The sequence below is a fragment of the Strongylocentrotus purpuratus genome, unplaced genomic scaffold (assembly GCF_000002235.5).
Source record: "Strongylocentrotus purpuratus isolate Spur 01 unplaced genomic scaffold, Spur_5.0 spur5_scaffold_12, whole genome shotgun sequence".
Taxonomy (NCBI): domain Eukaryota; kingdom Metazoa; phylum Echinodermata; class Echinoidea; order Camarodonta; family Strongylocentrotidae; genus Strongylocentrotus; species Strongylocentrotus purpuratus.
Window position 1 is genome coordinate 18,441,873 of NW_022145597.1, and position 24,081 is coordinate 18,465,953.

At 39.5% G+C, this 24,081-nt stretch overlaps 1 protein-coding gene across 2 annotated transcripts; it reads right to left on the reverse strand.

Moving 5' to 3' along the window:
- Nucleotides 1-3,266: 3,266 nt before the first annotated feature.
- On the reverse strand, nt 3,267-22,617 carry LOC584681 (trimethyllysine dioxygenase, mitochondrial). Of its 2 annotated transcripts, none has more exons than XM_030981991.1 (9): nt 22,440-22,617; nt 20,193-20,335; nt 19,105-19,336; nt 16,896-17,011; nt 16,187-16,443; nt 9,911-10,059; nt 6,116-6,203; nt 5,105-5,241; nt 3,267-4,302 (listed from the first exon to the last, which is right to left on the reverse strand). In XM_030981991.1, the coding sequence occupies exons 2-9, from the start codon at nt 20,326-20,328 to the stop codon at nt 4,029-4,031; spliced, it is 1,389 nt and encodes a 462-aa protein (XP_030837851.1). In that variant the 5' UTR covers nt 20,329-20,335; nt 22,440-22,617; the 3' UTR covers nt 3,267-4,028. The 2 variants fall into 2 exon arrangements, with proteins under 2 accessions (XP_030837851.1, XP_030837850.1); XM_030981990.1 differs by lacking the exon at nt 9,911-10,059 and adding an exon at nt 12,994-13,142 and having other exon boundaries at nt 22,440-22,615.
- Nucleotides 22,618-24,081: the final 1,464 nt, after the last annotated feature.

Consider the following 24,081-nt stretch of genomic DNA (forward strand, 5'->3'; position numbering starts at 1 on the left):
TGGAAATGGAAATAAACGAAATGAAATGAAATGAACATTTACAGCAAAATTAAGCCTGAAGCTAGTAATCTTAGTAGGCGTTTCCCTTTTTCTTCATATTTCCCTTTTATTTGATCTACAAAAATGCAGCTCGAATCCTGACGTTCTTCTTTCAAGAATAATCTAAAAGGTGGCAATGATTTTTACACTATGATTTATAGGTGATAGAGTTCATAGATAATGACAAATTTGGTTCTGCTCAGACTATAAAAAATAAGAGCAACACTAGTGATCGGGACAATTGGGGGTAAGCGGACACTTTTTTTTTTTTTTTGGTCTCGAAATTTGAAAATTTGACATTTTTTTTCGTTGGGGAGGGGGGGGGGGTAAGGTCACTTTGCGTTAGCCGTGGGCATAATTTTTTTTTTTTTTTTTTTTTTTTTTTTATTAAAAAAAAATTTAAAAAAAAAAAAAAAAAAAAAATCACTTTTAAACGCAAAAACATTGATAAATACATACATGTTTATACAAAAAAGAAACATTCAATGTTGCATAAAGTCACAATACAATTATATTTGATTGGGGAATGCAATAGCCTTGTCACTATTCAGAAGAAAGCTTTTAAGTCTCCTTTTGAAAATTTGTATCGAATTACAAACAAATGTCTTTTGTGCAAAAGATGTTCTATTTAAAGGTATTACAAAGTTTTGGGAAATTTTGAAAAATGGGTGGATAGTGATTCTTTACAATTTTGATATATTTGGATGCCCCTGTGGATGTATTAAACGCACTAGAAATTTTAGCCCCTAAAACACTTCTGCTTTCGAGAAAATTTGAATATAAAGATTTACCGGTGCTCCCGGTAAATTTTGATGAATTTCAAATAGCTCCTACGGCCGAACAATGGTAGCTGCGACCATGAAAATCTCAGATTATGTAGTTGTGGTATATAATTTCCGAACGGGAATAGCTAATCGGTCGATTTTAGTCAAGAAACATTGTTTTATAGCTTTATTAATATCTTGACCTTGAGAGGGAGCTATACAACATAAAATGTTTATTATTTACAATTTCATAACTTTAAAGTCGATTTCGACCGCGACAACGATCAGTGAATATAGTAGGATCGCAAATGCTTCCAATATGTTCATTTGAACCAAATTCACGACCCCATACCAAAACTTTGTATTACCTTTAATGGTAGATGAAAAGAGCTCGCCTGGCGAGTGAGTCCCGGAATGATGTAACTATGAGTCGAATCATTTAGTGTTGAGCTTGTACATTAACTGTCCAAGCTGAAAAATATACAAGTCTTTAATTTTCAAAATGTTATTATTCAGAAAAAGATTATTCGTGTCGTCCCGAGCGGGACCTTCGTCCATGGTCGCCGTTGCGCTACAAAGGTTTTCATTCTGGTTAGAAAAATGAAAAAAGAGGAGACTTTTTGAAATATCATGTGAAACCAGTTTGCCGACTTTTTTATATTCACGTGCGGAGGGTTGGGGGGGGGGGGACATTCAAAACTACTCAACATTATTACTATATTTTTTGTAATCTATTAATTTCCCAATCCTGCTCTCTTTTCTAACACATCTCGCACCCTATATCTTATCTCTCCGCACCCCCCCCCCCCCCCTCTACTCCCCGTTATTATCTTTATATTCTTTTATACCGATTTTTCCCCTTTCTTGAATTCTTCCTCCCCTAACCTGACATCTCTCTCTCTCTCTTTCTCCTTCTCAAGTCCTCTCACTTACCCTCTCTCACCCATTTCTCTCTTTCTCTCTGCCTGTCTATTTCCCTGTATCTCTCTCCATTCTTTATAATTCCCTCTCTTCTCTCTTGCCCCTACCTCTCTAAATATTTCCGTCCTCACCAATATAGAGGTTTCCAAAAAAAATGTCCTTTTGAGGGCAACAGGTTGGTCATATTCCTTACTTTTCAGGTAAACAGATTGCACAGCATCATCCAATAATGTTCTCCTTTGTAAGCACATGATATGATAGCATTTTTCATAAATACTTTTAAATTTTAAGTTATTTATTCTTTTAACCATACGATTGTATAAAGACAAAGTAATATAGACAATACTTGCCAAAAAAGAATTACATGAAAATTTATCGTGGGTGCACTTCTTTGGTTTTCTTTTGGTAATTATATCAGCTACACCTCTTATTTTGAATATTTAAGCACCTTTCTACGACTGCAAAGATTTACAAATACAGATATGCATGAAAATGAAAGACTAAATATGGACAATATAAAGTCTTCTGTGAAGAGAAGAAGGGCGTCGATTCATATCAGACAATTTTCATGAAATCACAAAAATCTAAACTTTCTGTAGGCATTGAAATGCAATAAAAATATAAATGAATAATGAAACTATTTCAAATCTAAATAGATACACGGATTTGCAGACTGCACTAGCCACCTGCAAAAGCGAAACATAATTTTTCATATTTTCTTTCTCATCAGCTCTTAGAGATAAACTCGAGTTCTGGTAAATATTGCAAATAAATTCTCACAGAATCTAACGAAATTTACATTACAAATAAATCATGTTTCATAATAATTTTGGTAGAAAATGTATAGTGGCTGAGTAATGAGCATAAAAAGATAAGGAAATCCCAGTTAGTAGGCCTGGCACCATATGCTTAACACAGGTCACTATGTGCATAATGTGAACAAGTTGTTACAAATTTTCATGACAATGTTGACTGGTCAATATTGCCGTTAGAAATAAAGTTGGGAGCGGGGATCCCACTACCCAACTCCTAACTTTAATTCAAATAGTCTCTACATAAAATAATACAGACATGATCTGATACTAGATAGCTACAGGTAGTGTGTGAATTATTTATTTTTAGTAACATATACACAAAAAATGCAGACAATATAACCATTTGTTGAAATAGGCACAGAAACTATTCCAAGCAAAACTGAATGTGGCTTTAAGGACACTTCACATAAAGGTCCCATATTTCTGCTGAAGGAAGAACATTCTAGTCACTAATATCTGTTGTGCCCTTGAAAATGTACCCCCCCCCCTCATTTTTTGTTGATTGAACACCCCTCACAAAACATAGAACAACCCAACCCAGAATGGGAGATAAGGAATTGGTAGCTGCTGGGCTGGTATCACATTGTTTTAGCTGATGCTACATCCAACAGTATAATTGACTTCACTCTCGTTTTGTCCATTTTTAGAATAACTCCTGGAACCCCGTAACATATCACCTAAAGAATATGTAAATGACATAACAAAACGTAATCATACATTTCATTTGATACAGCATGACTGTATAAAGCTGCAAAAGTATTAAACAATTAGTACTGAAAGTAATACATCAATATAGTAAATTAATAACGGTGGATTGCCATGAGCACTATACAAAAACCCACTATTATTACTATGATTAAGTCATCAAAATAACATCTATCAAACACATACCCATACGAACATGAAGGTACATTGCGACGTATAGTAAAGCAATGTAAATATTAAACTATTCAAACCTTTTCTCTCTTTCTCTTTTATCTGTGTTAATTACCGGTACACTTTTTTTATGTCCTAATTCAGATTAGGGAAATGGATGTGAAAGAATTGTCTTCTTCTTTTTCAAAGAATTTGTTTTCTCTCACTGTGTGGCAAACTCATACAGAAAGATTGGTATGAACATGCTTCAAAGGATTGTGGTATCTTTGTCTCAGATTCTAAACAAAATCCTGGATTTAGGCTCATCCTGCAATCGTTATAGGAATCCCATGACTTTTACAAGCCGATAGCCTAACTGATTATCAAGATATTTATGATTGGAATTCAAAATTTCAAAAACCGTTGGGGAAAATGAGTATGGTAAAACCGGTCACTCAAAGATTTTTACTATTATGAGGCACTTCATGATCATTTAGAAGCGCAATTTTTTTAGGGCTTCAATATTACACCACATACACTCAGATTTCAGATTTGTAAAACTGGAATATTGTTAAACAATGCCTTTAATCATCTACATTATATTCAAATATATATTTCCCTCTGCATTTTAATTTTACACATCTAGGTTTGCTTTGGTCCTCTTCAGATTCTGGAAGTCATCGTAGTTGAAGTAGCAGCCGCACATGACACGCTTTCCTGTGAATCCTGCACGGCCGTGGAGCAGACGCCAGTTATCGAAGACCACCATCCGTCCCGGCTGCAGCTTGGTCAGAAACTTGCTCTCCGGGGATTCGATGATGCGTCCGAAGGTGCGGTAGGCGGCGTAGAACCTCTCCGCGTCTTCATACGACGTGTACGAGAGAGTACTACGATCGTGGGGGTTGAATCTAGAAAGGATGGAAAAGATGCAATATTGAAAACACAACTATGAAAGGCGAAGTTGAAGGGAAGGCATAGAATCTCTCCACTTCTTCGTACGACGTGTACGAGAGAGTGCTACGATCATGGGGGTTAAATCTAGAAAGGATGGAAAAGATGCAATATCGTAAATGAAACTATCAAAGGCAAAGTTTAAAGCTCCACTGCACTATTTTGGCTAGGAGGGATTAGACCTCCCTGCAAGGTCACTGGCAGGAGGTTATCTCATCAAATTAGCTCTCAATAAGCATCATGGGGGATCAACGGTACCTCTTAGGCATCGTTGGTTGTATAGAGGGCCCAAGTAGCTATAAGTAGTGGAGTGGGGCTTTAAGGGAAGTGTTGAGTTGGTAGGCATCCTTCGGGATGGATAGACAGCATCAGGAATGGGGAAGGTGGAATAAGAGTGAATGCAAGAGAGAGAAGCCGATAAGCCTGAAGGGGCTACTGCATAACATAGTACAGTCAAACCTGCTTTAGTGACCACCTGTCTAGAAAGACCACATCTTTGTTTCCCTTGAAAATGGTTTCCCATTGAAACATGTATGAAAGGAACCTGTCTACAAGGTCTTTTTTCTTGTCTCCCTTGGGCGGTCTTTATAGACAGGTTTCACTGTAGTTGTAGTAGCACTAGTAAATGCAGGTAGATTTAAAACCATGTGAAGAAAATATGAATACTGCATGTAATGCACTCACAAAATTTTGAAACAAAATCATTACTTGCAAACAACCTTAAAAGCACATCTTGAGGACGAACCAGCATCTTCGTACCTGATTTGTTGCAATTGACCTGTCAACACGTTGTGGCGCAGCACGTTGTGGTAGCAACGAAAGTCTTTTGTTGGATCCAGATAGTGACCCACCACAGGTGCATGCAGTAAAGTGTCGTAATGATCCGGATGGGTCTCCTGCCAAGGTTTCAAGAAAATTCAAAAAAATTATACTTTTAAGACACATAGTACATTGTCAGGGGCTCTCATGGGAATTCGACACCAGTTGGGTTTTTAGTCAACAGACGTTGTCAATCGCCAGGACTAGCCTTCAGTTTTAAGACCAACAGGTCTTATATGCTCTGCATTTTTCACAAGTTACCTTACATTTCCCTCACCCTAAACACTCTCCGAGAGACTAGAGGGTTATTTCCCGATGAGACTATGGGTTCGCTGTGTGCGAGACTTGTACATCCAAGTACAAGTCCACTCCAAAAATTAGTTACTTTCTATAGAAGCATAAAAATCAGACAAACCAATCAAAAAATGTTTGAGCAAAATCAGATAACTAATAAGAAAGTTATGAATTTTTGAAAAAGTGTGTAAAACTATGGAACATTGGAAATCACTACACAAATTGCCAATTTGGTTATCAGTTTGTGACGTCATGTCCTCACTATTTATCAATGGCTTTATATACCAGTATTTTAATCCCATTGATTTTCCTTTTTACCCCTAAAGCATTTGTTTTAATAATTGCATATGCCTTTATGGTGACCATATGGTAGGGATACTCCCCAGGGAGTGGAGATGGTGCACATTGTGCGTGAATGAATCCGATGACCGAGATAATAATATCTGCAACGCGCTTAGAGATGGTATTCCGTACTAAGTGCTACATAAATCCAGATTATTATATTATTATTATTTCTAAAAAGTCAGTGGTCAACTATGAAAGTCTTTAAAATTTCTGGATGAAATACATTGATAAAAGACTTAGGTAATCTTACGGAATATATTTTGCATGATCAGCCTACATTGTGACCTTTCCAGCTCGGAACTGAAGTATTACCTTTAGAAGTTTCGCAGCATGGAACCCATCGATGAGCGTGTTCTCACCTCCTGTGCCATCATGGTAGAGACAATGAAGAGCAAGACCTCTGAAATGAACAGTTCGACAAAGATCTCAAAATTAATTTTGGAACAATATTCCTTACGATTTGCGGGCAATTGGGCCCTATCCCCGACAGGAAAAACACTGTAACCTCAATATCAACTATCCTTATGAAAAATCATGACCTAAATTAGACAGAAAATTGCAATTTCAAAATTATGTTGCTAATTCTATTTTGATTTATCCCAAGATCCAACCATAGTCGTGACTTCGATGAGAGGGAAGGAATTAGACAAATCTTAGGCATGATGTAAGAGAAGTATGCTACGCACTTTCAAATGCAGGTTACATGTACACTCTACTTTGCCCAAAATTGTGTGTGTCTGCCTTTTAAGAGACATGGACATTCCAAATGGAATAACATAAAAAATTATGATTAAATATATCTCCCAAAAATTCATTATACCTCCTTCAATCAATCATAACTTACAATAACCTGGTAACTTAGGTTTGCTTTTATGTTAAAGCCCCACTGCACTACGTATAGCTACTTGCGCCCTCTATATAGCAAACAATGCCTAATCGGTGACCATTGGTCCCCCATGATCCCCTTTTTCTTATGTTAATTGAGAGCTGATTTGATGAGAACAACCTGTCAGTGACCAGGGAGATCCAATCCCTCCTGGCCAAACAAGTGCAGTGGGGCATTAAAGATTGAAACGAAGCATCTTTATTAATTTTTATTCATTTATTCTCCACTCCTGGGATGGATTGCCCTTGTCAGCTATAAGCTGTTTTTCAAAGGGGTCCAGCATGGTAAAATATAATAGACTGCTGCAAGATTGGAGATACAATATATTTTACGTCTGATTGTAAGATGATTTTCATGATACAGGCCTAGGGGTAATAATAGCATTGAAAAGCACACTGAAGTATCAAAGTAATGCATAATATAGATGATCAAATATTATAATCACTATGGATAAGCACACAACACATGAATTGGAACAAGGATTACATGAAAGAAGCATATATGATAAAAGATTTAAAGCCTGTGTAAGGTGTTGAGAGCCAAAAAACTTTGATGGCAAAAATATACTTCAATAATGAAGATATGATTGATAATGTGATTGCACAAAATGGCGCCTAGATGACGTCATGATGACTTGATTACCTTGAAAATGTTTCTGTCACGTCTTATGACGATGACCTATGCCTGTGCCAAAATTAAAAGAAATTGACCAAACCAATCTTGCGTTATCCGACACACAAAAAAGTGAAGAAATAAATAAAAATAAAGAATAAATAAAGAAGAAAGAAAATTCTGACGAAATCAATAGATGGTCTGTTGACAACAGACCACCTAAAAAGGAATTCTTTCAGAGTTGAGTATTACCGGAAAATGTCATCCTCTTCACACAATTAAACAATTTAAGTGAAATTTGCTGCCATCCAATTTTTAAGCGAATTTGGGGCTCCCAACACTTTAAAGGGGCTTAAGGTCAATATAAGATTTCTTGCAGATGCACCATGTGAGAGAGAGGGAGGATTGAGGAGTCCTGAAAAGGACTATCGGTAATCTTTCTTGAGGGTGTGTAGTCCTGAAAAGGACTGTTAGTGTAGTCTTGTAAAAGACTGTTGGTTATCTTTCTTAGCTTATAGTTCTAAGAGAACTATAGCGCCGATTGGAGAGGATGGGTGGCGTGAGGGGCTCGACGTTTCAAATAGGTTGACTATCCGTCGTCAGGAGTGGAGAATAGCTGGCGTGAGTGAGCTTAAGTCACCGGGGTGCGGACGTGGGGGTACTATACATGACCGTGTGGGCTTGAGTCACCGGGGTGTGGACTTGGTTGGTCTGCTTGTCAATCTGGGCTAGAGTGGTTTGAGGACTTGGGGGAGCTTCAAATCCATGAGTGGGGTGTTCTGTGGGCGAGACGCTGTGTGTGTCCCCGACGTAGGCGGTGTTGTAGTCTGCTATCATCTGGTGTGCATTGTAGCTGCGAGGCTAGCAGCTAGCTTTGTGGGTTCGGCGGGTGGCGGTGGTTGATGTACGGGTGTCTGCAGGGGAGGTGAAGGCGGCGGTGGTGGAGGAGGAGTGACCGGGTACTTGTTCATGAGGGGTTCCAGATGTCGTTGATGTATAATCCTGAGTCTTGGGGCATGGTGTTGTGGCGGTGAATTTCGATGGCTTCTCGGATTCGGCGTGTATGCCAGTGCTTCATTATGGAGATGAGATGATTGTTATCCCATTCGATGGTGTGTTTCTGTTGTTGGGCGTGTTTGACGATGGCGGACTTATTCCAATCGCCGAGTCTGAAGCTGGTTCTGTGATCCTTGAGTCTTGTTTCCAGATTTCTCCCCGTTTCACCAATGTAGACTTTTCCACATTTGCATGGTATCTTGTAGAGTGTAGACTCCAGCTTTCTTATGGGTTTGGATGCTTGTCTTTGTGGGAGTGGAGTATCGAATGGAGTTTGTTGGAGGAACTGTGCCGAACTTGAATGTCTGCTGCTTACTGTATATCTACATCACCATGCAAGCCGATACTTACAAGCGGAATATAAGAATAGAAGACATGCTATGAAGTGGCCAGGAAGAGATTAATACATAAATATTCACTTGTATGATTATGAGCATAAACTACTACATTAGCTTGAAGATGTCGTTGTAACATTTCAGCAGATAAATTTTGATGTAAGAAGACATCTTTCATTCATCAAATGAAACAGCTTTTCCATCTCAAAATGAAAAATAATGAAATTTATGTTAAGTGAGAGCTGAGTTGACGAGATAACCACCGCTCGGTGACCATACAGGGAGGTCTAATCCCTCCTGGCCAAACTATTGCAGACAGGCTTTAAGGCTTTGAAAACCATGAAGGCAACTTGGTAGCATAAATGCTTGAATGGAGATGCACAGATCATATGTTCAAGCCCCGGCATGGGTTTAAAGTCCCTCTGTGGCAAGACATTCATCTACATCTGCCCATCTCCACCCAGGGGTAGTAAATGGGTACCTGGTAGGAAGGTAATTCTTGAATGCTGGGAGAACAGACATTGAAAGCTTAGCTGAAGCAGGGGTAATATTGGAGAACGATGTTGAATACTTTGCATGATGCTATGAGCGCTATTAAAACAAGAAATGACTGTTAATTTCTCCTCCTCCTTGCCGTTCTCGTTCTTCATTAAAAACAGAAGGCATTGTTTGGCTTTAAAAGCATTCAAATGCTATATTGAGTTTTCCTCTAGCACTATCTACATAGTATACTATATAGTATGGAGCTTAGCTGAAGCGAATGAAACATTACAGCACCTAAAGCTCCTTATATGATGCATATGAGAGCTACTAGAATATTTTTTTAGTTTATTATGGAATGGCAGCAACCACCTTTTGGCTTTGCTTTGAACACTTTATATGATGCATATATATGCTACCATCTTCTTAATACAGTCTATAGCGACCGCCCAAAGGAAACACAAAAAGTGGTCTTTGTAGACAGGTTCCTTTAGTACATGTTTCAATGAGAAATCGTTTTCAAGGGAAACAAAAAATGTGGCCTTTGTAGACAGGTGGTCTCTGTAGACAGGTGGTCTCTGTAGACAGGTGGTCTTTGTAGACAGGTGGTCTTTGTAGACAGGTGGTCCCTAAAGCAGGTTTGACTGTACATGTAAATGTTATAATATGGAAACAACCGCAGCAAGCATGTGATGGCTATAGCTTTCAAAGCGTACCGACACTGTTTTATTGGCTTACCCCATACTGGCTTCGTAGTAGGTAGTATCGGTGTGGTTCTGAAGGGCTACATTCAGAGACGCCGCATCATTGAGTGCCCCGTCGTTCTGATAGCAAAAAGTATCTCCAAACAAGGTCGGCATGGGCTTATAGATTAGGTTCAGAGCGGCCTGACATAGGGAGATGAATGGTCACCACTGAATAGTATACAAAACTGCATGCTCCGGGAGCCTATTCACGTACAAGCTATGCTTTTTATGTAGGCTCCCCACATTTTACATCGTTTTTTATCTTGCCTGATATTTCAAAATTTCATACTTATTTTCTGTACATTACACTTGATTTGAAATCTTTTATTTTTTATTTTTTCTTGTGTGAAATCCAGGGCCGTAGCCAGAGTTTGATGTTTGGGAGGGGGGGGGGCACATACATGTAATCGATCAACGTCCTGGGGAGGGGTCTTAAAAAGTTCAACCAATCTTGGAAATTTGGGGGGGGGGGCATGTGCCCCTCCCCCCCCCCCCCTCCACATCATCAAATAAAAACATTATGAAATTAACAATAACATTGTATCTTTGAACTTATAATTAGATTAGGGGCCTATCTGTTTTTGGAAAATTGCCCCTGGTTCTTAGGGAATTGCCCCTTGCTCTGCATGGTAAATTCCCTTGGGCAAGGGGCAACTTTAGAAACAAAATTGCCCCTTGCTCCTTGCTGCTTATTCTAAGGCTTGCGGGGGCCGCCGCCGTTGTTTGTATGTACCGTAGACCTCTATACATTCTGTGAAGAAGCTGGTGCTTTAAGTCATGGGAAATTGATCCCGCACAAGTTTCATTATAAAATACACATGACATCTAACAAAAATAGAATCAGTATTTTTGGCCTCGATGCCCTTTTTGTAAAAATATTTTGGCCTTAATGCCCTTAGTAGTGACCTTGGTGCCCTTAAAAATATGAGGTACTTTAAGGCCAAACTGGTCTTGCCCTAAAAATGACAAAATTTAAGGCCTGCATTAGCAACTAGAGATTTTGTAAAAATGGCCTATTACTCACTGGAAGATGTTGCATTATTGCTCTCATTTTGACATTGTTCTGAACAGTATGAAACATGCGCTATTTTTCTATGCAGAATCCTACTGTAGACATTGTAAGGATTACGCACGTATAACATTATCAAGGTAGACCCTAGAATGGATCATGTAGTGCGTTGAAAATGGACAAAAACAGACCTGCGGTTCAGTGAGTAAAAGGAGGGGCAGTTTCAGGTGGCTTAGTTGCTAAAGGGTTAATTAACTCTTAGGCTGCCACCCATACAATGCACCCAGTGCCACAGTGCTAATCCCTATTGTGCCAGCCACAAATCTCCTGTGTGCCAAGTTAATTTTAAGGTTGGTTCAAGCGTGTGTTATTTAAATCTTTACAAAAAACAAATCACTAAATTACTCGAGAAAATCCAATCTGACTGTTGTATACAAAGACGCGTAATCCAAAGCCGATAATCTGATGCATGCGATGGTACTTTCAATAGCACTGCAAAAGCACTCAGCACGGTGCAATGGGCATGAACAATGACTGTTATTACATATGCGCCCTTGCGTGCACAAAGCAGAGTAGTGGTGGCTCGCTAGCATGAACGTGGCATTCAATCGATAGCGCGCTCGCGTGCATAGAGCACTATAACAATAGCGCGCTAGCAGTCTCATGGCAGGATATGAGTTAATATTATTTCAGAAATGTATTGGTTGAGAATGACTTATAACCCGTCACTGATTTTCAACCTACAATTTCAAAATTTTGAACTAGCTGCTAATTTTCACACACGTAACTTTCAAAATTCAAAGCTATCGCCGTTACATATTGAACTCCTTGTGGATGACCATGGGTGAGGGATACACATTTGTAGGCAGGTAGGCTTCTTATCTACTGGTTCAAACATTACATGGCTTTTCTAAGAAAGAGGTAGACAGCATAGCACTGAAAATCGAAATAAACCTTGCACCACGAGATTAAGTACAAACAGTAGTACGGCATCAACTAGACACTGGAAAACAGTGGTGTACTGAAGAAACACACTCACACTTTGCGCTACAAGATAAAGTACAAATATCATACAAATAAGAAACAGACAGACCGGGTAGCACTGAAAATTGGGATAAACCTTGCACCACAAGACTAGGTAAAGACATTATATGGCATCAGAAAGACATGGGAAGACAGTGGTGTACTAAAAAACAAACACACTTTGCACTACAAGATAAAGTACAAAGACTTTACTGTATCATTCAAAAAAAGCTGGAAAGAGGGCTAGAAAGAGGGCTAGAAAGAGGGCCAGAAAGAGGGCCAGAAAGAGGGTTAGAAAGAGGGCCAGAAAGAGGGTTAGAAAGAGGGCCAGAAAGAGGGTTAGAAAGAGGGCCAGAAAGAGGGTTAGAAAGAGGGCTAGAAAGAGGGTTAGAAAGAGGGTTAGAAAGAGGGCCAGAAAGAGGGTTAGAAAGAGGGCCAGAAAGAGGGTTAGAAAGAGGGCCAGAAAGAGGGTTAGAAAGAGGGCCAGAAAGAGGGTTAGAAAGAGGGTTAGAAAGAGGGTTAGAAAGAGGGCCAGAAAGAGGGTTAGAAAGAGGGCCAGAAAGAGGGTTAGAAAGAGGGCTAGAAAGAGGGTTAGAAAGAGGGCCAGAAAGAGGGTTAGAAAGAGGGCCAGAAAGAGGGTTAGAAAGAGGGTTAGAAAGAGGGTTAGAAAGAGGGCTAGAAAGAGGGCCAGAAAGAGGGTTAGAAAGAGGGTTAGAAAGAGGGTTAGAAAGAGGGTTAGAAAGAGGGTTAGAAAGAGGGCCAGAAAGAGGGTTAGGAAGAGGGTTAGAAAGAGGGCTAGAAAGAGGGCCAGAAAGAGGGTTAGAAAGAGGGCCAGAAAGAGGGTTAGAAAGAGGGCCAGAAAGAGGGTTAGAAAGAGGGCCAGAGGGCCAGAAAGAGGGCTAGAAAGAGGGCTAGAAAGAGGGCTAGAAAGAGGGCTATAGAAAGAGTTTGGGGGTCACGAGATGAATCGTTGCAGGAATAACACCTTGCACCACAAGATAAAGGGGTGAGAGACAGACAGGGTATCTAAGGTTTGCTCTTACCCGGCACCATGTTCAAAGTATGTATGATCTGTATGGCCCTTGAGAGACACAGATGTGTAGCCTGCATCTGCTATTTCACCGTCATTCTGGTACTGCCAAACTCTACCGTAGTGTGTATACATGGGAGGAGCAACTAGGTGTAGGGCTTCCTACTGGGGGTATTGAGAGGAGCAGAAGAGGGCGTGGCAGGTTGGAGAGGGGTAGAAACAGGTGCATAAGGGTAATGGGCAGAGAGAGAGAGAGGTTAGAGAGGGGTAGAAACAGGTGCATAAGGGTAATGGGTACAGAGAGAGAGGTTAAAGAGGGGGTAGAAACAGGTGCATAAGGGTAATGGGCAGAGAGAGGTTAGAGAGGGGTTGAAACAGATGCATAAGGGTAATGGATACAGAGAGAGAGGTTAGAGAGGGGGTAGAAACAGGTGCATAAGGGTAATGGGTACAGAGAGAGAGGTTAGAGAGGGGTAGAAACAGGTGCATAAGGGTAATGGGCAAAGAGAGAGAGAGGTTAGAGAGGGGTTGAAATAGGTGCATAAGGGTAATGGGCACAGAGAGAGAGAGAGGGGTAGAAATAGGTGTATAAGGGTAGTAGACACAGAGAAAGAGGTTAGAGAGTCGTAGAAACAGGTGCATAAGGGTAATGGACAGAGAGAAAGAGGTTAGAGAGGGGTAGAAACAGGTGCATAAGGGTAATGGGCACACACAGAGAGGTTAGAGAGGGGTAGAAATAGGTGCATAAGGGTAATGGGCACAGAGAGAGAGAGGTTAGAGAGGGGTAGAAATAGGTGCATAAGGGTAATGGGCACAGAGAGAGAGAGGTTAGAGAGGGGTAGAAATAGGTGCATAAGGGTAATGGGCACAGAGAGAGAGGTTAGAGAGGGGTAGAAACAGGTGCATAAGGGTAATGGGCAGAGAGAGAGAGAGAGGGGTAGAAATAGGTATAAGGGTAATAGACACAGAGAAAGAGGTTAGAGAGTGGTAGAAACAGGTGCATAAAGGAAATGGACAGAGAGAAAGAGGTTAGAGAGGGGTAGAAACAGGTGCATAAGGGTAATGGGCACACAGAGAGAGGTTAGAGAGGGGTAGAAACAGGTGCATATAAAGGGTAATGGGCACAAAGAGGGGTAAACAGGGGTGGAAAGGGAAGATGGCAAAGGTGTATAGAAGAGTGCACAAAGGGGGGGGGGGAATAACCGATAGGAAGAGGTGTAACAGGGAGGAAAGAGAGGTTGAGGGGCGTAGAGGGGTAAAAAAAAAAAGGGTGCAAAGGGGAAAGGGGCAGAGAGGGGTCAAATGGGTGTAGAAGAAGGGCAGAAAGAGGGGGGAGGGGTAGGGGGGGGGTAGAGAGGGGTAGAAAGAGGTGCAAATGGAGAGGGGTAGAAAGATGCAGAAAGGGGGGTACATAGAGGTAGAAATGGGTGCAAAGGGAGAGGCGCCAAGAAGGGTGGGAAATGCCAAAAGAAGAGGGTAGAGAGGAATTTGGGAATGGGTAAAAACATGTTAGGATGGATTCACTGTTAAAAGAATGGTAGCAAGACTTGAAGACTGAATTTAGATTTATATTCTCTTGCCCAGTGGAGATTTTGGGGAGACAATAAAAGTAAGAGAATGTAACATAAATGTAGTGTATTAAATGAGAAAGTGGTCTTTTTTGCCAAAACAAATCTTAGCACATTATCCAAAAGCCCCCCCCCAAAAACCCTATTTGATCAGAAAATTTCCACAGCATCAATTTCTATATATTAATTCCATCTCACATATAATCTGAAAAAACTGCTGAAGAACAAAAAGCTTATAAGTTAAAGTTCTGAAAATGTGTAGATCCCCACATGAACTGACAACCCTTCAATTGATTCATCTGTGGGTGTCTCTAGATAACTTATGTATCTATTTAAAAATAAAAGGATTTTGGTGAATTTTCTAGAGTCTTAATGAAGGATCAATTATATATTAAAGGAAAGCTTATAAGCCATAGATTACAATAATATCAATTATATGCTGTTTTAGTATCTGTCAGAGGAGTATCAGCTCTCTTTGAAAATTCAAAATCTAAAGCTTTGAACATCAGAAGTTGTCGACCTTAAAACTCGCTATCGACTTGATGACATCAACTATATGTGGAGTACGCATATTCACAACGACTTTGCATGAATTAAGCACGGCTCATTGCCTCAGGTATGTACATGTAGGTGAACCGATGGGGTCCACATGTTATGTCGTCACTGTAACTGTGGGACATTTGACCCCTGTTGACCCGTAATTTGGAGGGGTGCAGAATATGGGGTTTTAATTTGCTTTGGGGCAAGAATGAAAGGGTAAATACTTTTTATTAGAATATATTTGTATTCTACATCATTCCGTTTTCCATTTATATCAAGTTGTATTTTTATTGGATAGGGCCTTTAAATATCAGTTAGTGACATTTTGTTAGGAAGTTAGGTATGCATATTACAAAAGCATGCCTCTCTTGTGGGATTGCAAAGAGGTAGCCTGAGTGGCATTCACTTGCAGTCTGCAAAAGCATCTGATATCTGAAAAACAGTTACTTGGCTGGTAGCAGAAGGAAGGTCTAGGCAAGCAAGTGGGGACTGGGGAACATAGTGAAAATAATCCTACACTACATCATGACTTCCGATGACCGGTGTCTCAAAGTCAAGCCCACACAACAACTTGCAGAAGAAAAAGACTGTACAGCCAAATAAACAGAATGCTAACGCTATCGACCTCAATTTCTCTCATTTTTGGCATTTGCACAGACTCGATTTGGGGGCTGGATTCCCTTTAAACAGCAGTTAATAACAATGGAGGATTAACAGGGATTAAAGGAGGAGACACAACCTTGCCCACTACCCCCTTTTTTAACCAACGTAGCATCCCTAGTACACACCCCCCAATTAGTGCCAACCCCTTCTTTAAAATATCTACCGAAATGGCCCCTGAAAATGTGATAATCTACTATTGTTTGTAAGAAAGTTTTCTGGAATTTGCCCCCCCCCCCCCCTTTCATTCTTCAAAAAATTCTGGATTCACCCCTGATTTTTATAATCATCTCAGTACCTCAGTACTTTGAAGAAAAAAAATGGCCCCTAAATCTGATAAACCACTATTGTTTGTAAGAAATTTTTCTGAAATTTTGCCCCCCCCCCCCTTCTCCTTTGTCAAAAAATCCTTGATCCACCCCTGGTTTTTATAATCACCTCGGTACTCTCCTGTGTGGCCTCCACCCCAGAGATGAACGTCAATCCGTACACATGCAAGTTTTCCATGACCTTCTTCAGTCCGTCCCCCTCCCGGACCTCATCGATGTGGACATCTTCAGGAAGGTTGCCGGCCAGGCTTGCCTTGTCCCAGTAGAATGGTTGCAGCTGCTGGCTGGACCCAGCCATTGACCTCTGACCCGGTGTGTTGTCCTGGAGCCATTGGATGGAATAGCTGGTCACATGATCATCGGGCCCTGCGGACGAGAATGTTTACTCATCCAAAAAAATGTTTCAAAATTTTGGTTAGCTCTATATCTCTCTTCTCCCTTTATTCTAGCTCCACCTAACCTTTTAACTGGAGGGCAAGAGCAAAATATTTGGAGTCCACATACATGTGCCCCTCATTTACATTTACACATTTTTTGACCCAGTTAGGTAGGTCCAATGGGGGGGGGGGGGGGTCCATATCCCTGCTTTACTGTCATCATTGCATTTACTATCAACAGTAATCATGACAGTTTTCAATGAGAAACCATTTGCAAGGGACACAAAAAATGTGATCTTTGTAGACAGGTGGTCTTTCTATACAGGTGGTCGCCAAAGCAGGATTGACTGTACATATATTTTGAATACATGAGGAATCCCAAACATACTAGCAAACTATATTTCTTTGATCGGTCCTGTTTAAGAATCTATGAAATCTTACATGTCAGGTGTAGATTTCCATTCTTGGAGTGGCATTCCTTTGGTGTGATATCGTCGGGCAATGCCACGATGTCCACAAAGTTTTCATGACACGTCTCCTCATAGCAACTGCTACATCTGAAAGAAACGGTTCAAGATTAAGAGGGTGAAAAGCATGGTCCATAAAGGGTTTTAAAGTTGCTCAAGCGTTGGTATATAGAGGGCAGCACAGGGAAGTACGCACAGGAGCGTAATACCCATTAGCTCAGTGTTATGTAGTGATCGCCAGATTGCCCAAATCCGAATGACTACATGTACATATCCACACATGAACATCTTTAACAGCTACAGGTTTGAGTTTTTATTGTACATATTTGATGAATCAGCAACGGATTAAAATCCTTCTCAACCAAAATTATTTTACGAAATATTAGTTATGAAATTTGTTTGAAAATACTACAAAATATTGCTCAGATTGTAAAAGACTGCCTCAAAGAACTTTAGGGCCCTGGCAATCCCTAAAGCAGTTTGTTATTAAAGGGGAATTCTATCCTGACGTTAAGTTGGTAGATCAATAGTTAAACAGTTAATAATAGCAGAAGAATGAAATAAAGAAATTAGTGAAGGTTTGAGCAGTATCCGATTAGAAATAGGAAAGTCATGAATTTTTGAAGTTGTCATCAGTGAAACACAAATTAGCAGCACTGTGACATAGCTTGCGAGCTCCTCTCCAATTTGCTCTGTATCAAAAATTTCATTAACTTTCATTTTCTTAGTTATTGATGACAGAATACATTTGTTTCATAGATGGGTTATCTAAAAATATATTTCCAATAATTATATTTAGGGTGAATGTATGACTGAAATCAAATTTAAAGGTAAAATATGATTTTTAAAGTTTTAAGGTACAGAGCAAATAGGTGGGGATCTTGCAAGATACATCAAAATGTTGCCAATTTGTGTTTGATGGATCGCACCTTCAAAAATTCATAAACTTTCTAATTTTTGTAAGCATTTTTTGCTCAAACTTTCACTGTACTGTTTCTCTAATTTTGTCTGCTTCTATCAAAACCAACTGAATATCAGGGTAGACTTCCCCTTTAACCATGGGACATGTAGACCTCAGATAGCAAGAGTACTATACATCTTAGCATGAAATAATATAAAACCCACTATTTAAAGACAGCTTCAGAAAAGCTAGGGTTATGGATTTAGTTAGTTTCCACAAACCAAAAACTGCACAGTTTGCAGTATTGCACAATTAACCTTTGTCCTTTCTAACTGTGCAAGACTATTATCAATAAAAGCAAACAAGTCATACCCTGGGCTAGAACCAGGGTCAGAAAAGCTGGTTATGGATTTAGCTATCTTCCACATACAAAAGTATTGCATTATCTGCAGAATAAATCTTTCCCCCTATATAACTGTTAAAGCTATGGCAATAAAAGCGAATGCGTCATGCCATGGACTTGGACTATTTGTTTAGTTTTTCTTTTGGGAATATGAATAGGTACTTGAATCATATAATCAGTGACCTATGACAGGTACAGTAGCAAGTGGACCATGTGATGTGATCAATACAGGGTACAAAGTACACCCAAGTACTATGATAAACACTCACGGGCCAATAACCTATGAGGGTCTACTCATCCAGTGTATGAGGTTATAGTATAACCTCATACTCATGGATCTTAAATATTTAAAAGTCATTTCCCCTCATCCAATAGTACCATCTACACTGGACCGATCCTGCTAATCCGAACACAAACTAATGTAGAAATATCACAGGTATCGCTATGTGGGAGTAGAAGTTTATCTCAAAAGCCAATTTTTTTTTTGCCTTTTGTTAACCAGATCAGATTGTGTCTTATTTCAGTGTTTGAAAATACTCTCATTTTAATACGAGGCACAGTTGAAGTGCTTGTGAATTTAGTTAGACCTAGTGACAATGTTGTTTTTACAACTATAGATGACAGAACTTAAAACAAAATTTTTTCCCTGATTTTCTTTTTTTTTCCTGATTTTTTTGTTTTGTTTTGGTCTTCAAAATAGTGGTGCGCCTTATATACACAGGTGCGCCTTAAACACAGAGATTTATGGTAGGTGAAATTCATATTGAAATGAAGATTTTTTGGCCATTGGAAGGCAGACAGCATAGTTATATGGTACATAAATACTACACATATTGACACAACAAGCAAAGTTTGTAATAAAATATCCCATCTAGATACCTGCAATGATCCCTCAGCCATAGGTAGCTTGCTTTGAAGGTCTGGTTGCCCACGGTGACAGACAGGTGATCACTTTCCTGCTGTATGTCTGCTGCTATGGTGCTCTCCACAGCACTGGAGGATGTAGACTGGTGGCACAGAGATGCGACTCTCACCGGTCTGCTTTGTAGAGTTGCTCTGTAGGACTGGTTCAGTGGTAAAGGGCCTGAGCAGAGCCATCTTGTCTGAGAAGCTAGATGGGAAAGAATGTCATGGTGTTAATACATGTCAGAGAGTAACATACAATTGAAATCACTTGAACTTGATAAAATAGTATCCTCATACTTTTAGAAGCATGGTATTCTACTGACTATTTCAGATTTAAGTATCCTAGCCAGAGCCATCTATACACAGAGTTTGGCCAACTTGGTTTCACTGGGTCACAACATGCTTGCCGAACAAAGCAGTAGTCGTCAAGTTGCGTCTAACTCGAACCGGGTTGGCCAAACTCTGTGTATAGGTGGCTCTGATCCTAGCTGCCATCTACTGCTCCCAATGTGCCAATGTGTCGACAGCCATGTCACACACTGCATCAACAATCGATGATGCTTGGGTACAGGAACCAAAAATAGTTCTTTAGATGCCTTCACCGAAAGATGGCACAAGCTGAAAATACATTACAATTCAATTCAATTAAAAAACGGTTACTTGCATACAGCATACAGCAGTGGTAGCGACTAGCTATGTCAGTAAAATACCCTGCTTTTACCAATCAATCAACTTCAATAAAATCTGTAGTTTATTAAATATCAATTATTGTAATTATCTATTGATAACAATTTCGTGAATTGGGGCCCATGTTTACTGGGCTAAATTAAAAACAAAAAATATATTTATACATAGAGGGTTCAGTGACACAAAGACATAGTCTCCATATTTTGCTAAAATGAGTATTTGATATCAAAATGTTCAGAAAAGTGTGGGCTTTCCAGGAAACACAAAGACTTATCTCCACCCAACACCCTATTAAAGTCAATGGCTAGTGAAATGGCCAAAATGGAGTTACATCTTTGTGTCACTGACCCCTCAACATGCCCTTTTAGTTTTACTTGTATCTGAGGTGATGGATCTCCTGGCCAGACTGAACATAGTCCTCCTTGCTGCATACATCTCACACCTGGTGACGAGGTTGTTCCCATGACGCAAAAGATGAAGGCAGCTACTAGGCATTCTTTGCAGCATCATGTTTATACTGTGTAGAAATTATAAAATGAATAAAATAAGGTAAATTTTTTAAGTCAATTTATATATACATTTATCCTAGATCTAATTATACTTACCGTAATTAACGGTGTATTAACCGCACCTTTTTGCCGCCAAAAAAATTCAAAGTCGGGGGGTGCAGCTTATACACGGTACACCAAAAAAAAAAAAATGCCTAGCAATGTCTCCCAGCTCGGTAATCGGTGTGTTGACTCACCACTCGGAAACTAGAACAACACTCAAATTTTTCTGTCAATTTGGTTTGAAAGTAATCTTTCTGATAGATCTCAATATGTAGTTTATAATAATAATTCCTCCAATTTTTCTTCTATTACATGGTGTACCACAAGGTTCTATCCTAGGTCCCCTACTGTTTTTTAATTTACATCAATGATCTTACACACACAAACAAAAAATCTCGGCAATTTTTTTTTTTTTTTTAAGGGCGAAAAAGAGGTGCGGTTAATACACGAGGGCGGTTTATACAACGTTAATTACGGTATTGCAAATAACCGTTGTGGCGTGCGCCTGTAATCTAGCTAACAATGTAAGTTACAAATTGATTCAGCTGAGGACGAAGGTTCGAAACTGAGTCACGTCTTTCGGATGGTGACATTTAAAGGTCGGTCCCCAGACGTAAATAATCATATCTGATTGAAACACGTCTGTAAAAACCTAATACACACACACATACCTAAATCCTAAAGCCTAAAAATATTGCAAATAACCCCTTATTATATTAAACAAATTTAGGTCTACCGGTATTCATCAACTAAGAAAATTTATGAAATTTTCTGTACAGGGCAAATTGGAGCTAGAGGAGCTGTGTTGCCAATTTGTGTTTCACTGATGACGACTGAAGCATGTTCAAATAGACCTAGTCATAACTGTATTTTAAATCGGATATCTGTCAAACTTTCTAAAATGTTTACCTCATTTTTTCTCCTTTTCTTTAACCAACTTATCAGGGTGGACTTCCCCTTTCAGTTTACATTACTGTTGTACGTTTATATGTCAGGGCTCCCTGCAAATGCACAGGAGGATTTTGTGAAAATCAGGGCAAGATCGACCACTCCAGCAAAGCATAGAGAGTCATACTCTCATAGGAGGGTGTCTGATCGTGCACCCGATGTTGTGTGCTAAAATTCTTCCCACAGAGATTGCACGCATCCCGATGCAGTCTACGTGCATTGCGCGACCATGCAAAAAAAGTCAAGTTTTTCTTTTCAATTCGAGATTCAAACCTTTATCTGTTGTGATCCTGAAGGTGATACTCAATAAATGAGGTGTCATATGAAAGAGCAAGTGAATTCCAATATTTCCAAAGGGGGGTCATATCGAAATTCTAAAAATATCTTGGTCAAAACAGCAATTTAAACATTGTGTCCTGGCTAACTTTGAAGTTTGCCACTTTTGAGATATGATGCCCCGATCGATAAGTAGTCCCAGTCCTATACCTAAGGAACAATTCTATGCGCTTATATTTTCACAAAGGATTACAGTTTAAAAATACCCTTCCCGCTATTTGGTGGATCAGCTAATTAGGGGGCGTGCGCCCCGCTCAGTCCAAACCATGGTTACATCGTGTAACATCTCCCCGTACGAACGAAACCCGAAATTCAATACACCAGTTTACGGTTGTGTGCGCCATTTTAAACAAAGCCAATGACCTAGAGGTCATGTATTTATGCGTAAATTAAGATTGCGCCCATGCAAATTATGATGACATCATGCCTACGCGCTGCGTTGTGCGCGCATGTCATCATTTGCATGGGCGCAATCTTAATTTACGCATAAATACCACTGACCTTGGGTCATTGGCTTTGTTTCAGGGCCAATGACCCGAGGTCAACTGTCTGCGCATGCGCACTGATACAACCGTAAACTGGTGTATTACACATTATAGTGAATGAAAGTATGGCTAGCCATTCGCGCAATAAACCCGGAGGTAAATACACGTTATAGTCAATGGCAAAATATCGCGGAGACAACAGTTGTCTCCGCCATTGACTATAACGTGTAGTCACTTCCTGAAGTTGCTCCGAGTCCGAGCTCCCTTTAAAAATACAAAATAGTATCTAGAGTCTACGTACCTTATATTGGAGAGCCCTTTGACTCAAGTGCACTGAGCTGAGCTAGCTATAGCCACAGACTAGTATAAAGCTATCCTGGTTATACTGTAGACTCGGATATCTAGGTAGGGGGCCTAGAGAAGAACCTACATTTATACTGTCTAGGCCTACTGAACCTTGCTGCTGAGTGGTGTAATACATGTTGTATACGTTTGCACTACGTGCACCTTCTATGGCAAGCCAAATCGGACAAAAAATGAGATTTTTTTTTGGGGGGGGGGGGGGGGTAATTTTTTGTTGTTGATTTGTTGTTGTTGCTGGGCTAGGAAATGTGTGGCAAAGGCAAGTGGATGGATTCAGTAATACGTTGATTATTCATGCTCTTAAGCCCAGGTTGACTGACATGTCAAAGCAAGAAATTATGTCAAATGTTTGGTCAAATCGCATTTGTGTTAACTACCGAATTATCAAGAACGAAATTTTATTTGAAAAGTATTTGTTAAAGTTGAATAGAAGAGGTGCAATCACTTTGTGTCGATTCCGATGCAGGTCACACCGCTTACTAATTAATAACAGAAGGTTTGAAAGTAATCCCGAAGAAAGTAAAATTGAATGCCCATGTTTTAATTTAAAGGTTTTTGGAGATGAATTTCACTATATTTTTGTCTGCCCTCTTTTCAAGAAAGAAAGGCGGTTATACTTAGATCGACAGTTTGTTGTGAGTAACCCTAGCTCATTTCACATGGACAAAATTGTTTAATAGATCTAGTGTTAAACAATTAAGAAAACTCGTGCAATTCATAACAGTAATAATACAATTCTTTTCGTTCGATCCTAAGGCTGAAAGGCATGGTCATATATTTGTTAATAAAACTAGTAGTTACTAGCAGTGGTAGACAAACCAATCCCCCCAATCCACGTGATATTTTAGACTTATAACTTGAAACTGAATAGTGTATATTTAGTCTTTAGCTCGTGTTTATTGTGTTTTAGAAATTTCAAAATGTATATAATGATCAACTATGTATTTTATTATCATATCTTACTTTGTTTTATATATTTTTCTGTATTGTATTGTAAATATGTTGTGCTATCATACCCCTGAAGGGAGTCGATAGATTAAATCTAATCACTAGATGGGCTCTTCAAATTGCTTGAATCCGGTAATGCCTCTGTGATGTAGGGGCGGACATTATAAAATGACTAAAACTTCAATTTTTCACAAATTTGGGATTCGGGAGGGTCTTTTTTCATCAGAGGACTTGTCAATATCCATGATATATTTCGAGAACGTGTCCCGAAAAAAAAAATTAATAAATGTAACTTATTTTGTACACGACAAACGGGAGAGTTATCCGCGACTACGTCACAATCCACTGCCCAAGCTGGGCACTGACCAAACTGCGAATTTAAGAGTCGTATTTAGAATTGTATTTTAAACATTTGTTCAAACGTTCGCCATTATATTTATCTTATTCTTCCGCATTTCATACAAACTTAATGAACTTATTACGTTGGATTGCGAAACCTCGAAGTAATAAAAACAAAGATCAATGTACAAGTTTAGAGTTTTACAGTCCTACAAGATATATGTAACTTCGAAGTCTAAAAACACGACCTTACTGCATGCTATTGTTTTAACCTAAACATTAACTTTAAGAGA